At 37.1% G+C, this 13184-nt stretch overlaps 1 protein-coding gene across 1 annotated transcript in view; it reads left to right on the top strand.

Moving 5' to 3' along the window:
• Positions 1-13184, top strand: part of MMS22L (MMS22 like, DNA repair protein) — a 103001-nt gene that overhangs the window by 27484 nt on the left and 62333 nt on the right. The window contains exons 11-14 of the mRNA XM_075498413.1: positions 2573-2635; positions 8965-9084; positions 9509-9735; positions 12260-12769. Of these exons, the coding sequence (XP_075354528.1) occupies positions 2573-2635; positions 8965-9084; positions 9509-9735; positions 12260-12769 (920 nt within the window). The remainder of the gene's footprint in view (positions 1-2572; positions 2636-8964; positions 9085-9508; positions 9736-12259; positions 12770-13184) is intronic.

Below are 13184 nucleotides of genomic sequence, written 5' to 3'. Positions count from 1 at the left end.
GGACTTCCAGCTGAGAAGCCTAGTATGGCTCTTGCAGGTAGTCAGCTGTTAGTCCTTGCAAAAGTTTCTTCCTGCGAACCCAGAGGGTCTCAGCTCAAGTTGTTGGTTTTAGCAGCACTTTAATGCACTGTAAGGTCTCCAGGTTCTGTTGATTTTAGGACTCTTTGGGGGTGGAGGGAGGATGTTGTAAGCCAGCAGGTTTGGAGTAAGAGATGAAGATTCTACCTATTCTCTGACAAGGATGGATTGTAAACAGTTGCCATGCTGTATTGCCAGTGTAGCAGGGAATCCTGTTAGGATGTAAATTTAGTGGGATTTGAATGAAACAAGTCTGTTAAAAGATAGAGACAATGGAGGCAAAAAAAAAAGACTGTGGCAGGTGGTTGGTGTCATTCTTTCCTGAGTTTGGGCTGAACCTGGGTGCACTCTTGTAATCAATTCCAGTTGGTGTCAGGAGTTTGCCCTAGATTACTCCAGGATCTTGTAAGGTGATCTGCATGCTGCAGATGAGCTGGAACTTTGGCAATAAGCACCTTTTGTATAAATCATGTGTCCTTGGACTATGGGAGTGCTAAAAGCATGTTCTGAGCAGGCTGATGAAGGCATTCAGAGATCTCGTAGCCATTTAGCATGACTCTGTAATATCTACTCATCTCTGATAAATCTGGCTTTTGAGCAGTTGATTAGCTTTACTTGGAGTCTGCAGTAGGACCATGCCAGTGTGTAGGTATTCACATAACATCAAGCTCTAAAATACAGCAGTCAAAATAAAAATCTGATGTAAATACTAGCCAGAACTGTCTGGGAATGCTGATTGCACACTTCCTGGGTTTTACTCATTATTGACGTGCTGCCTGTACTCCTTGGCTACTTGCTGATGCAGTGGCCTCTCCTTCTGACAGGATGCTAGCTCTGGTTTCATGATACAAAGGTTTTGGCATCAGTAACAGCGTAAGAAGTCCTGTTTTACCACCCTAGGCATGATATGCCCTCTGCTGTTCTGGCACAATTATTTGTGTCCCTATGCTGTGACCTAGGTCAGGCCCTCCTCCCTTTTTCATTCTTTCTTTCTCTTTTAAAGCTCTGGGTCAGTTCACTGATCTGGTTCACACTGTGTCCCACAAACAGAAGTACTAGAACAACTGAGCAGTAGCATGCTACAGCTGTGAGGGCAGGAAGAGCAGCTGGCAGGTTGAGGAGAAGCAGTGGGAACTCCTTAATTGATACTGCTCAAGTTCCTGAATCATGAAATCACAGCTTTGGTGTAACTTTCTGCAGATCTGTCCTTTCGTTCATATTTGTTCCACAAACAGTCTACAGACTGCGAGTTGCTACCATCTGCAATCTCTCAGAATTCTCATTTTCTTGTCATGCAAAAATGTAAACCCACCAAGTAGTCAAATTGTGTTACATAAGTATTAGTGCATCTTTTTAAAGAGTTCATTTTTAAAATCCTCTCTGTACTCTCTGGAGTTCTGTGTGGAATTGTCACCAAGTCACAGCATTAAGTAGTGTAGTCAGTAGCAGAGGAGGATGTGGCATGATGGTGTTGCTGATGGAAAGTAGTTATATTTCAACTACCAAAGCATGAGATGCTCTTTACTGTAAGCTCTATACAGACATGTAAAGGACGGATATCTGCAGAATAGTTTACAAGGCTTTACAGTTGTGCTGGTGGAGGGAAGGAGTAAGGCGGGAAATGATGCAAGTACTGTGTTCACACATCTAGTTATCTACACAGGCTATATACATAGCTGAGTTTAAGAGATGATTTTTGGACCTCCTAGAATTCTAAGTATGTTGAGTTGGTTACCTTTTATTTTTTTTCCTGGGAAATAGCCTTAGTTACAAAACCTTCTACCCTTTTCTTTCCTACTTTGCCTAAATATATTTTTCTCCTTTCTTTTTAATATACTGTGCCATGCAACTCTTCTACTTCACCAGCATGGTCTAGTTGATTCATATGGATAGTCATCTGTCTTTCAAGCTGAAGAATATGAAATATGGGCCATATTTGACCTACCCTGTATTTTTTTCTATCTATACTAGGCCATTACTATCTGGCCAACTCCTTACCAAATTGGCCAAAACAATCCTTAATGTTTGGCTTGGGAAAAATGAGTTAGAAGTGGGTTTTTTTCATTGAAAAGGAAAAAACAAGAAAAGGTGAGATTGTACCTTTTCCTACTTCTTACCCCTTATACCTTCCTTTTTACAGAATGTTAAAGAAAGAAATTGTAAGACATACTTACTGCTTCTACTAATCAAAAATGCCTGAATGTTTTGCTTCTTTACTAAAAGTGAAGGTTGGGATTGCAAATGACTCACTTAAACCAGTTTAAATTGCGTACTCTATTTTTGGCTCTTTATTTGTTTTTGAGGTCTAATTTTTTAGGACAGATATCAATTACATTCATAAAACAAAAAAGCTGTTTTCAATGATGACTACAATATGCTGTCATGAAATGAAATATTTCTGGAAATGTCTTGCCTGCTTATTTTCATGTTATTACATAATGATTCCTGTGAGGAATACAAATGCTATTTCATGCTGATAATCATTATTTTTCAGAAACAGAAGGAATCCAATTGGAAATTTGTGGAAGAACTCCTTAAAAAATCCACTGATGCTCAAGTAAGTGTGTAAAGGAAGAAATAATGAACAAGGAAAGTGTCAGGGATGCTTTCAGGAAAAGACAGTGCATGAAACAAAGTCCAACTAACAAGTGTATTTTTGGAATTCTAGTGTTTTTATCACAGGTAAATGCACATCCTTGACATAGCTGAACTACGGCAGTATACAGTTCCCTCCTTGTTAGCAGTTACACTTGCTTTAAAGTGGTTGTGCTTGATGCTAAATTGTCAGATAAAGGAAAAAGATAATTATCCTAGGAGGGTAGGTATATGGCTACTCAGACAAGATGTATTCAGAATAAGAACTGGATGCTTAGAAAATGTAAACCAGATAGTGAATGTAAGGATATCAAGTTGAGGAGACATGATGAGGGAGATAGTCAGTTGCATTGAAAATTCAGCTATATCCTCATCACAGCAGGAAGGTGACTTGCCTTGCTGAGCAATTTGTCTTACAGGCTTGAATCAAACTCTTACTGATAAGGTTCTAGTTTCTGAGCACTCATTTCATACCTTATCATTTTTCTTTCTGCAGAACTGTTAATGCAATGCTTCATGGCCCAGAGGTCAGAATTGACCTCCTTTTAAAATGCTTTTAAATATGCTGTTCATCACATTTTTAAATACATAATGTTGCAGCTCTGTAAATTTGTTCTGAAGTTGCATGGTACAAATTGCAAATGCTGTATCAGCAACACCTATAAAAATAATTTCTTTAATTTGTGTATGCTTAAGACGAGACTAAACATGTTTATTTTTGTATTTGGTCTCGGATGAAATAAAAAACTGCTGCAAAGTTTTGTTGTTGAAAGCAGAAGAGGAATGAGGTTTTGTTGTTTTTGGTTTTTGGTTTTTTTTGTTATTGCCTTGCTCATGCAGTAGCCACAGCTGTGGTTGAAGCTGGAGTACGCAACAATACTTGTTACAACTACAGTTTTTACAAAAAGATATTTTGTAGTTGTTAGGATAGTTGAAACAATAGATAGGGTTTTAAAAAGTTGAAAAATCATGTTATACATAAACTCTAACATTTGTTTATGGAGTCTTTCAGCTTAAAAGGTTAACTCTTTGAATGATTTCACAGTATATAACTGAATACACGCATTGTGCATATACATTAAAATTACAGTGATGACATCACTTATTGGATACTTACCATTCTGTGGTAGGAGAGATTTAGATGAGATAAGTTATTCACAGTTTTTATGCCTCTTATTAGCCACCTTCCTCTGTTGCATCGTCAGTATGTCAGCAACCTGAGAAACAGGAAGAGGATGCTTGTAGTTATGTTTTTCTTCAAAATATTCCTCTCTTCTTGTGAATGTTTATTATTTTGAATAAAGATTATTCTGAAGTTGAATATATGTAAAATATACAGCTTTTTGATGCTTCTGTTAAACAAGTATTGAATTGTAGACAGTTTAGAAAGGCAGCTAGGTGGCCAAGTTCAGAAGATTTGAATAATGAGTCAATCATGATACAGTAATATGAGGCAAATATCTGTTTTAATTTCCAAAGGCAATCACTGTTGGAATTAAAACAAACCCTCACTTGCCAAGGATATGTTTGCAACTATTACCAACTGTCTAAGGAGCCATCTAGTTTATTTTCTTTTTTTTTGTTCATTATTTTTTCTTGCGTTATGGAATTAGCTGCTTGTAGGAAATGCTCCTTGGAGAGCATTAGTCCCTATATGTGCAGGCACGAGTACACGTAGGTACTTTTATTAAAAAAAGCATCCCGCTTCCTATCCCTGCACACCAGCCTTCTTGACAGTGTCTAGGAAGGAGGTTTTCTTTTGCCAGTAGACACGTCCATCTCCTCTGTTGATCTGTCACTTTCATGTGGCCACCCTTATCTTTTATCTTATCCTTTCGTATCTCTGAAGTATCTGCTGAGTGAGTATTTTTGAGACCAGAAAATGTAGGAATGAGAAGCACAATGAGATATCAAGAAGTCAATAATGAAATGGAACGTGGAGAAGCAGGAAAAAGCACAAGAGAGAATAGTGCTCTTTGAATGAACAACAGAATAGTATTGATGATACTGCCCACTAACACCTGGCTTGAGTTTGTTAGTAAATCCTACCTGAGCCATCCTTTTCAGCATATACCTTCTGTTATCTATACTAGAGATGCACAGTAATAGCTGTGCAAAATAAGTTAGAAGAAATGATAGTGCCAAATCACTCATTTGCGAGAGAGGGCAGGAATTGGTGGTTAGGAACTTCATTTTTGGAAGCTCCCATTTCATATGGGAGCTTAAAAACTAATCATGTTTAGTACATAGTATGTCCATCAACCTCGTAATCCACTCGTGCTTGTTGCTCCCTAACTTCAAAAGCTTGTAGACTATACATGTTCAGAAGGAGAATGGGAATATATAAAGCATGGGGGGAAATGGAGATGAAATCAAGTATGCATAGTTTTGTGTGTTCAAAAGCATCTGAAAAAGGTGCAGATCATACATTTATAATGTAAATTGATAATCTCTCTGTACCAGTAACTGTTAATTTCTCTTCATGTGAGCTTCAATTTCTATGTTGTGAAAAGATGATTTAATAGGCACTGTTGCAGACATGGATTTTGAGGGTAAGGGAGCATCATGAAAGTAGAGAAAAGAAAGGTCGCCTTTGATGATGAATCAGCAGAAGCTGGAATTAGCTTTAACATCCTTAGGACAGCTAAGTATTGGAATGCAAAAATGACTAACCAGTGTTAAACCTGCAGCATTTTGGTAGTTTCAGTAAAACTGTTGAGTTTAGTGATCCCCAGCACAGAGAGGGCAGCCCTCAGGCGGGCAGCAGAGAGCCTGGGCCACCTTCATTCAGCATATGCCTGATTTTGGGAGTGATAAAGACTTCCTGAGGAAGGTGTCCCACGTCCAGGTGAAGGTGGCAGAGGGGTGCTGCAGTGCCCTGTCTCCAGGTAGGAGCTCCTTCTTTATAAGGTTATAGTCAGCCTGCTTCAGAGCAAGGAAAATATGTGAAGGTGCTGTTCAGGTTAGGGGACCAATGGAGATGGGAAGCAAAAATACTCTTATTTGTGAGCTGTAAATAAAGATAGGAGCAATAATGGATATCTGGGCAAGTGTAGAGTTCTGCTTCTGTGGATATATCCTTTCAGCTTCAGTTGACAGACTGGTCAGTTTCTCAGCCAGAAACTACTCTCTCTTCTATAATTCTTGATGGATAGAGTTGAAGACAATTGCTTGTGTGAAAGGTCTCCCATCTGTATCACAAAAAAGGACATTTACGGGGAAACTAGTTACATGAGGTATTCCCTACTTCTGTTGTAATCTGCATTTCTGTTACTGGGCTAATGACAAAAGTAGAGCTGGTTTACAATTCTATTTGTACTACAAAATGAAAATTGTTGTACTAGGAATATTAAAATAGCTGTATTTGTATACTAGGCAACATCAAACTGACTAAATTTATGAATTGTCAGTATAAGATGAAATTGTGTTTACAAAGTTTTATTGTAAGTGAGAATCAAAAGCTTTTTTCTTTGTAAGAACTAATAGTAGTGTGCCTTATTAGCCTTCTCTCGTTTTAGAAAATAAATGCTTCATGTTGTTTCATTTCTGCCTCAATTTTGTTATACCTTCACTATATTTTTTGTTTAATTCTACTCTAAAAGAGATACAGAAGTATTTGTTGGAGTTCTAAGAAACCAATTTTGTTACTACAGTAGGAGGTCATAAGAGAAAAATGTTGTGTTTAGATAGTACTATCATTTTGATAGTATCTGGTGTTCCTCCCTTCTGCGATAAATTAAAAGCTGACTACCTCAAGAGTTCTGATAGTATTTCCAGCAGTGCAAGAGACCATTTTAAGCAAAAGAGCAATTGGAGAATCCATTAATCCCAGGGATATTTGAAGTCTGGAGAACTCTTTCATATTAAATTTGAGATAAAGCTTTCAGTACTATCTTGGTTTTGGAAGCTGTTCTAAAACTATTGTTGGACAGATAAATAATGGTTGAAATTGAAGCTGCTCACAATACCATGTTTATTGTTGAATTAATTTAACTGAAGCAGTTATTGTTTGTTGAATTAGGTCCTAAACATAATCCTATGCACGAATTACAGCTTTAAGACTAAGCATTCTCTTTCTAAAGGGTGTGTGTTTTGGTTTGGGTTGGTTTGTTTGTTTGTTTTGTTTACATCTCTCCTAACTGGGTAGATCTCTCTAGAGAAATAATTATGTTCAGCTGCAGTTTTTTGTTTTATATCAAGACTCTTGCTTTTATTCATAAAAGAAGGTAGCAGCTATTAAAAATGGCTGCGGTACTGTTCCGTGTTTTTTTTGTATAAGATTGTTATTTTGGGAAGACTACCAATTTAAATACAGTTATGTTGTATATAAAAACAGTACTTGAGGATCACCTCTCATTTGTAGGGATTTTTATTATATTTGAACTATTATTCTGTACAGCTTTTAATGAATCTCTCTTGAATAGTTTCTTTTATATTTCAGTGTTTTTCGTATGTTGTTATACATAATGTCTTGAATATATATAATTTTCTATGACAGCTGAAAATGCCTTTTCAATTTTCAAGTTGTTTTAGAAATATACCACTTTAGAAGCCATATGCCCTACATTAATTGTTCATGAGAAAAGGCGGCAGACATGATAAGAAGTTATTGTAGATGATTGGTGTAATTGTTTACAGTGTTCTGATAAAGTGTAGCAAATAATGTTTTCCACATGAATGTATAGCCAGGTAGAGATAAGTTAATGAGTTATAACTCCTCTGTGTAGCATTGAAGACAGGAAAAAAAGCAGCTCTAAGACATAGTAAGCCATAAGAAGTAGCATTGTGGGTAAGAGCAGAAGTTCTGCTCTTCCAGTAACAGGTACTTAATGAAAGACTATTTTAAAACAACAAACAAACAACCCCCCAAACAAACAAACAAAAAAACCCCAACGCAACCTAATGCTATCTTTTTCCATCACCTGGCATCAGTGATTTTTTTTTTTTTTTTAATTTTGTTATTTAAGTGTTTTCTGAGCTGGGTGAGCTTGGGACATAATTCGGGACCTAGCACTGTAATTGGAACTGAAGGAGATAACTTCCCAATATTTATCTGAGGCATGGTTTCCTTCATTCCCCTTCCTGGGGCTATGATTTCGAGTCATAAAACTCATCCTGTATCTTTTTTATTTTTCTTACCTCTTTTATTCCTCTTTAGCTTATTTTATGCTGTTAGAAATTCCAGGCCCGTATAGTGTTTAGATGTATTTGAAAGCTAGAAGTAGGCCAGAGGTTCTTCTTGTCACAGAACGAGTTCGCTACTATCCCAGAGATGTGTTAGACTTCCATGTGTAAAAGTCTTCCCTTAAGACAACTACACACAAGGTGGTCCACTGAACCACTTTTATAGTCAGTGGAGACAATAAAGCCCTTCCAGGGCTTACTAGCCTATACTTATCATCCTAAAGTAGGTGTCTAAAATGGGCTGGATTAAACACGTGATTTCAGTCTGAGCATGGAGCTCCTCATATCCTAGCTCCAATGCAAGTCCAGTTTTGCTGACATCAAAAGCTGGATGAGATGAATCCCACTCTCAGTATCCCAGAATTACAACCCAAATGCTTCACTGTGTTTGTTTGAATTGTTTGGAATTTCCTGTTTTCTTTCCTATGAGTCTTCCTTTCATATTCTGATGAATATGAAAAATGTGGTGTGGTGTGGGAAGTTTTTTGTCTGGGTTTTTTTTTTTTTTTTTTTTTCCAATGTTCAGAGACTTATTTGCCCTTGATTTAGAGTTGTCTGGGATGTTAGCAGTATAGCCATGTTGCAGCGGTTTGAGAAGGAACATGATTCAGGCAAAAAAGATCCTCCTCTTTGGAATATTATAAAGAAAAAACATGAGCTCTCAGACAGTTGTACCTTCCTTCTGTTTCAGTAGTGAATGAGCTTTCCTTTGGGCTTCCAGGACAGAGGGCTTAAGCATTCAGCTGACTTATGCATGCAGTATAGCTAATGCCCCATTTACTGTTTTGTGAGGTTCTGTACCATGCAGTCATGTTTCAACTTAGGCTCACAATTTTGAGTTGGCTGTTATCTTAATGTGTCTACAACATGTGGACACCTGAAAATGGTGCATGATTAACTATTATATTGGCTGGATTGCAGGATGCAATTGTCAGCTTTTATCCTCTAGTTCATTGCTCGTATTAGCAGATTAATTTACTCAACATTATATAATTAAAAATAATTTTTATATTAGGAAATTATTCTTAATAGTCTGGTAGTATTGGGTTTACGTGTAGATAAGGTGATGCTCCCCTCCTACAATAAACTTTTTATTCCCTTTTCAAGACTGGTGTGTTAGAGGAACACTTACGAATGCATCTTCAGTGCTGTTTGACTTTGTGTAGTTTCTGGGACTTGAACCTATCTATTGTCACCATACTCTGGGATTATTACAGCAAGAACCTGGTAAGTAGATGAATATATATAAACGTAGAATTGCATGTGGACCGTCCTTGATTTTTAGCAATTAATTCTGATTCTCCTCTAGCCAAGCTTGATTTCTACACTTTTGTAAATCTGACTAGTCAATGGCAGTATCCCTAAATTTGCTATATTTATTTAAGAAATCATGTTTAAATATATGTTATGGTCCATTACATTGTGTCACAATAGAATGAATTATAATATTTTTTACTGTTATTTTTCATCAGGACTACTGATGTTAAGATCTTGTAAAAACACTTTGCACATAGTTACAATGCATTTTTATTTTTTGAGTTGTGGTAGGAACATGTTCTTTTGTTTGTGTGAAGGATTGCATCTTATTGCCTTTGGAATATTAACATTTATTGTTACTTATAATCTTTTCTGGTTTCATTTATTCTTTTAGAACAGTTGCTTTACTGTTCCTTGGCTTGGTCTGAAGGGTCTGGCAAATATTAGTAAAACTTCTTTGTCAATGCTTGAGTTGGTGAAAAGCTGCTGTTGTGAACAGCAGATCCCTGCCCTGTACAAGTCCAGCAACAGTTACTTCATTTTTCTCAGCATTTTGGCACGGATGATGAAAGAAGAGGCAGAGAACAGTGGCGTGCATCCTTGGAAACAAATTAAAGGACGGTATGGCTGCTATTTAGTTTGTCTCGTGTTGTAAGAGGTCTCGTCAGTCAGACTGCATGGCCCCTCCAGCCACATACCAAAGCAAGGGGAGGTACTGCGCTCATGAGAAAGTAAAGGGGATGAGGGACCCAGGGCGATTCATAATCTGAAGAAGGCAGTTGTTCCCTGAAGTTTCTGTTGCCAGCTGAGGCTGTGACAGGGTCCAAGAGCTGGGTCCAAGAATCGCCTTGGCATCCATAGCCTGTGATGATTTACTTCATCCCACAGGCCAGGAATTTGGTACACTGGCAACCTATACGGTGGTACAACCCTATTGCCAGACAGGTAATGTAATTAAAGCACAGAAATTCTGTTTGAGCTGCATGTAAGCCATGTGTTGTCCAAGAACATGCAGACTGGCTCTTGCTAAGCCTGTAACTTCATTTATATTTCCATTTTCTTTTTCACTGTTTCCAGAATTTCTCACAGTATTTTTTTTGAGGGTTTTAATTTTTCATTTAATTTTGAAACATACTAATTAAGATGGTCAGTGATGATCTAAAAAGCCATAAAATATATATGGTCTCAATCAAAATCCCGATGTTTTATATACTTACAGAATCCTTAAAACTTTTACTATATTATATATAATGAAATTGTACTGATCAATAAAGGTGCTAACTTTAAAAAATTTTTTTTCATTGGATATAGAAGACGTAGAATTAGTTTTGGTTTGGGTTTTTTGTTTTGATTTTTTTTAAAAAGATTTTGTTAAGTACTAATAAAATTAATTACAAACGTATTAAGTATTAATAAAACCTTTTGTATGCAAGTAATAAACATATAAAAAATGCACACGTGTATGCACACCTTACAAAGCTATGTGGTATGTTTCATCCAAGAAAGAAGGGTGGGTCATCTTGGCTATCAGAAAGGGAAAATATATCTAATGTCTATGTACACTTCATGAGTTGTTACAGTCAATAAAGTTCAGGTTTAAAAATTACTACAACTACATAGAAACAAATATGTTGTTGGATGCTGAATCAGTGTCTTGCTTTAGTTAGTAATTTTAATTAGTCTGCTCTGTTTTTACTGAAAACAAATTATACTTACATTTTTGTGCTATTATAGCTTGTTACTTTCCCTAATTTAAGAGGGGGAATAATAATACACAGCATACTCTGTGTCAGTCTGCTCAACCAGTATTCATCATTTCTACCTTGAATAAATCAATTACACAAGTAGCAAAATTTAACAGCCTACAGCTATGATTTTGGGATGAACTCTGTTTTCAGCAGCTAACCAAGCATTAATTGATGCATGAAGAACATAAATGCCTGTCAGTAGTAATTTACTACTAAACAACATTAATTGGATTTGTTGTAATTTTTGGTGGCTAGTTTTGATAACCTCAGCACCATTTCCAACTATTTTTCCAGGTGACAGAATAGGAAAACAGCATTTATGGATGTTTAACTACTGTATGTGGAACTTACTTTAAATTAAAGGTGAAGGATATACCCAAGGTTTTAAACACACAAATCAAAAAGTTAAGCAAGCCATTTTCATCTTATTCCTCTGTCATAGGAATGGTGACGTTTATTTAAAAGCCCAGATCCGAGCAAAGGTCACCGAAAAGACACCTATGTAAAAGCTTTCTGCTTTTTGTGAACCACTTTAAAGTTGCAGAGTAGCAGTGCTTCTCACCATCAGCTATGTATGACTTGAGCACTGTCATATAAGCAATACAGTTTAAAGTTTCTTAACATCTTCCTGCTGGAGAGAGGTTCCTCTCCCAAACGCCTCAGTTTCCCTGTTTTCTCCCAAACTTGTAGTCCGCAGTCCATGCAGTAGGTGTGCAATACAGGTCGGTACATACTTTGGCAAAGCACTGTGGAGAAAAGGAGCTTTCCATCAGAAATCTTCCTTTCCCTTTTACTGCAGTGATGGTTATGTAGGTGAGCCTTTGATCGCAGCAGCTGTGGGAGTATAACAAGAACAGAAATCAGTAGCTAAAGGAAGGAGAGTCCCTGGTCTTTTTGGAATTATCTTTGTGCTGCGTGGAAATAAGGGGGTTTCTAGGGAAGAAGTTGGGGTACAGGAATTCTTTGCTGTTGCTAAGAGATGCCACTTGGCAATTTCCTTTCCTAGCAGCCCTCATGGGCTAAGTTTGATTGATGTGAAGGCATGGTATGGAGGACACCCATCACAAACAAAGTAGAGAGAGACTGCTCATAACATTGTGCTCAACTTTGTACTAGAGGTTGGATAAGGGAGAAAGGTTAGGCTGTACCTGGGGCTGAAAACTCTTAACGTGTACCTTGTATTGGGAGCAGAAAATGAAACAGGATGTTTGTTCCACTAGCCAAGAGAGTAGAAGAGAGGAGGGAAGGAGGATATTTAAAAATTAAGGGTTATTGGAAGAGGATAACTGTAAACTAAAAGCATGAAAATACAATTTTAGTGTATCAAGCAGATAGAAAATTGCATATTTTAAGAAACTTTCTGTTTCCTGTTTGTTTTGTTTGTTTTTTTAATGTAGAATTTATTCCAAGTTCCATCGGAGAAGAATGCAGGAGCTGACGGAAGTGGGGCTGCAGAACTTTTTTAACCTGTTCCTCATGCTGGCAATTGTTGCAGAGACAGAAGACATAGTGAATCGAGTGTTGGATCTTCTGGATTTCCTGACTCCATCTTCCATCACTGTGTCTCAGAGAGCTCTCATCTGGAGAGGCCATTTTGCTTTCCTTTTGATTTATGTTGAGAAGAACATGGACATTAGCGTCCTAGCTGAGAAACTCTCAAATGCTTTCCGTGAGAAGGCAAAGGAGTTTTTAGTAACCAAAAATGACTACACACAGAAACAAAATCTCTGGACTCTACTTTCAACCTACATTGATGGTGTCCAAGAAGTGTTTGAGACCAGCTGCTACTTGAGCCTTTCTGAGGAAAAGTTGCTAAATGATGGCTTTACTATGCTGCTGCCTGCTTGTCGAGGAGCTGAACTGAGTATGGTCCTAAATTTTCTTCAGGTTGTTCTAGCCAGACTTCGGTAAGTCATTTAGTTAAACTGTGGATATAGACCGGCATGTTGTTTTTGTTTTTAGGGTTAAACTGTAGTTCATATTAATTTCTTACTGAAATAGAGTAAAAGGAAAGAGAAATCTCTGGAGGACTGTGAATGACACGTTAAACTTCAAAATCCACCAATACCTCACTGCATTTAGAATCTTAGAAATGTTTCCTTACTATTTTGGGACATTACGTTTGACATCCCTGATATTTTGTTATGAATTAGTGGCTCTGTAGAAAGTCATCCGTCTTTCTTTTGGCACAGGAAATTTCAAAATTATTATCTGTACTAAATTCCTTAAGTTAGGGGGTTTTGGTGTTTGGTTTGTTTTGTTTTTCTTTTTTTCTTCAGTGAATCTATTCTATTTTTCAGACTATTCATTCTATTTTTTTCT

The sequence above is a fragment of the Mycteria americana genome, chromosome 3, assembly GCF_035582795.1.
Source record: "Mycteria americana isolate JAX WOST 10 ecotype Jacksonville Zoo and Gardens chromosome 3, USCA_MyAme_1.0, whole genome shotgun sequence".
In the NCBI taxonomy this organism is placed as follows: domain Eukaryota; kingdom Metazoa; phylum Chordata; class Aves; order Ciconiiformes; family Ciconiidae; genus Mycteria; species Mycteria americana.
The sequence above is the reverse complement of the archived record's forward strand: the minus strand, read 5'-3'. Positions and strand labels throughout refer to the sequence as shown.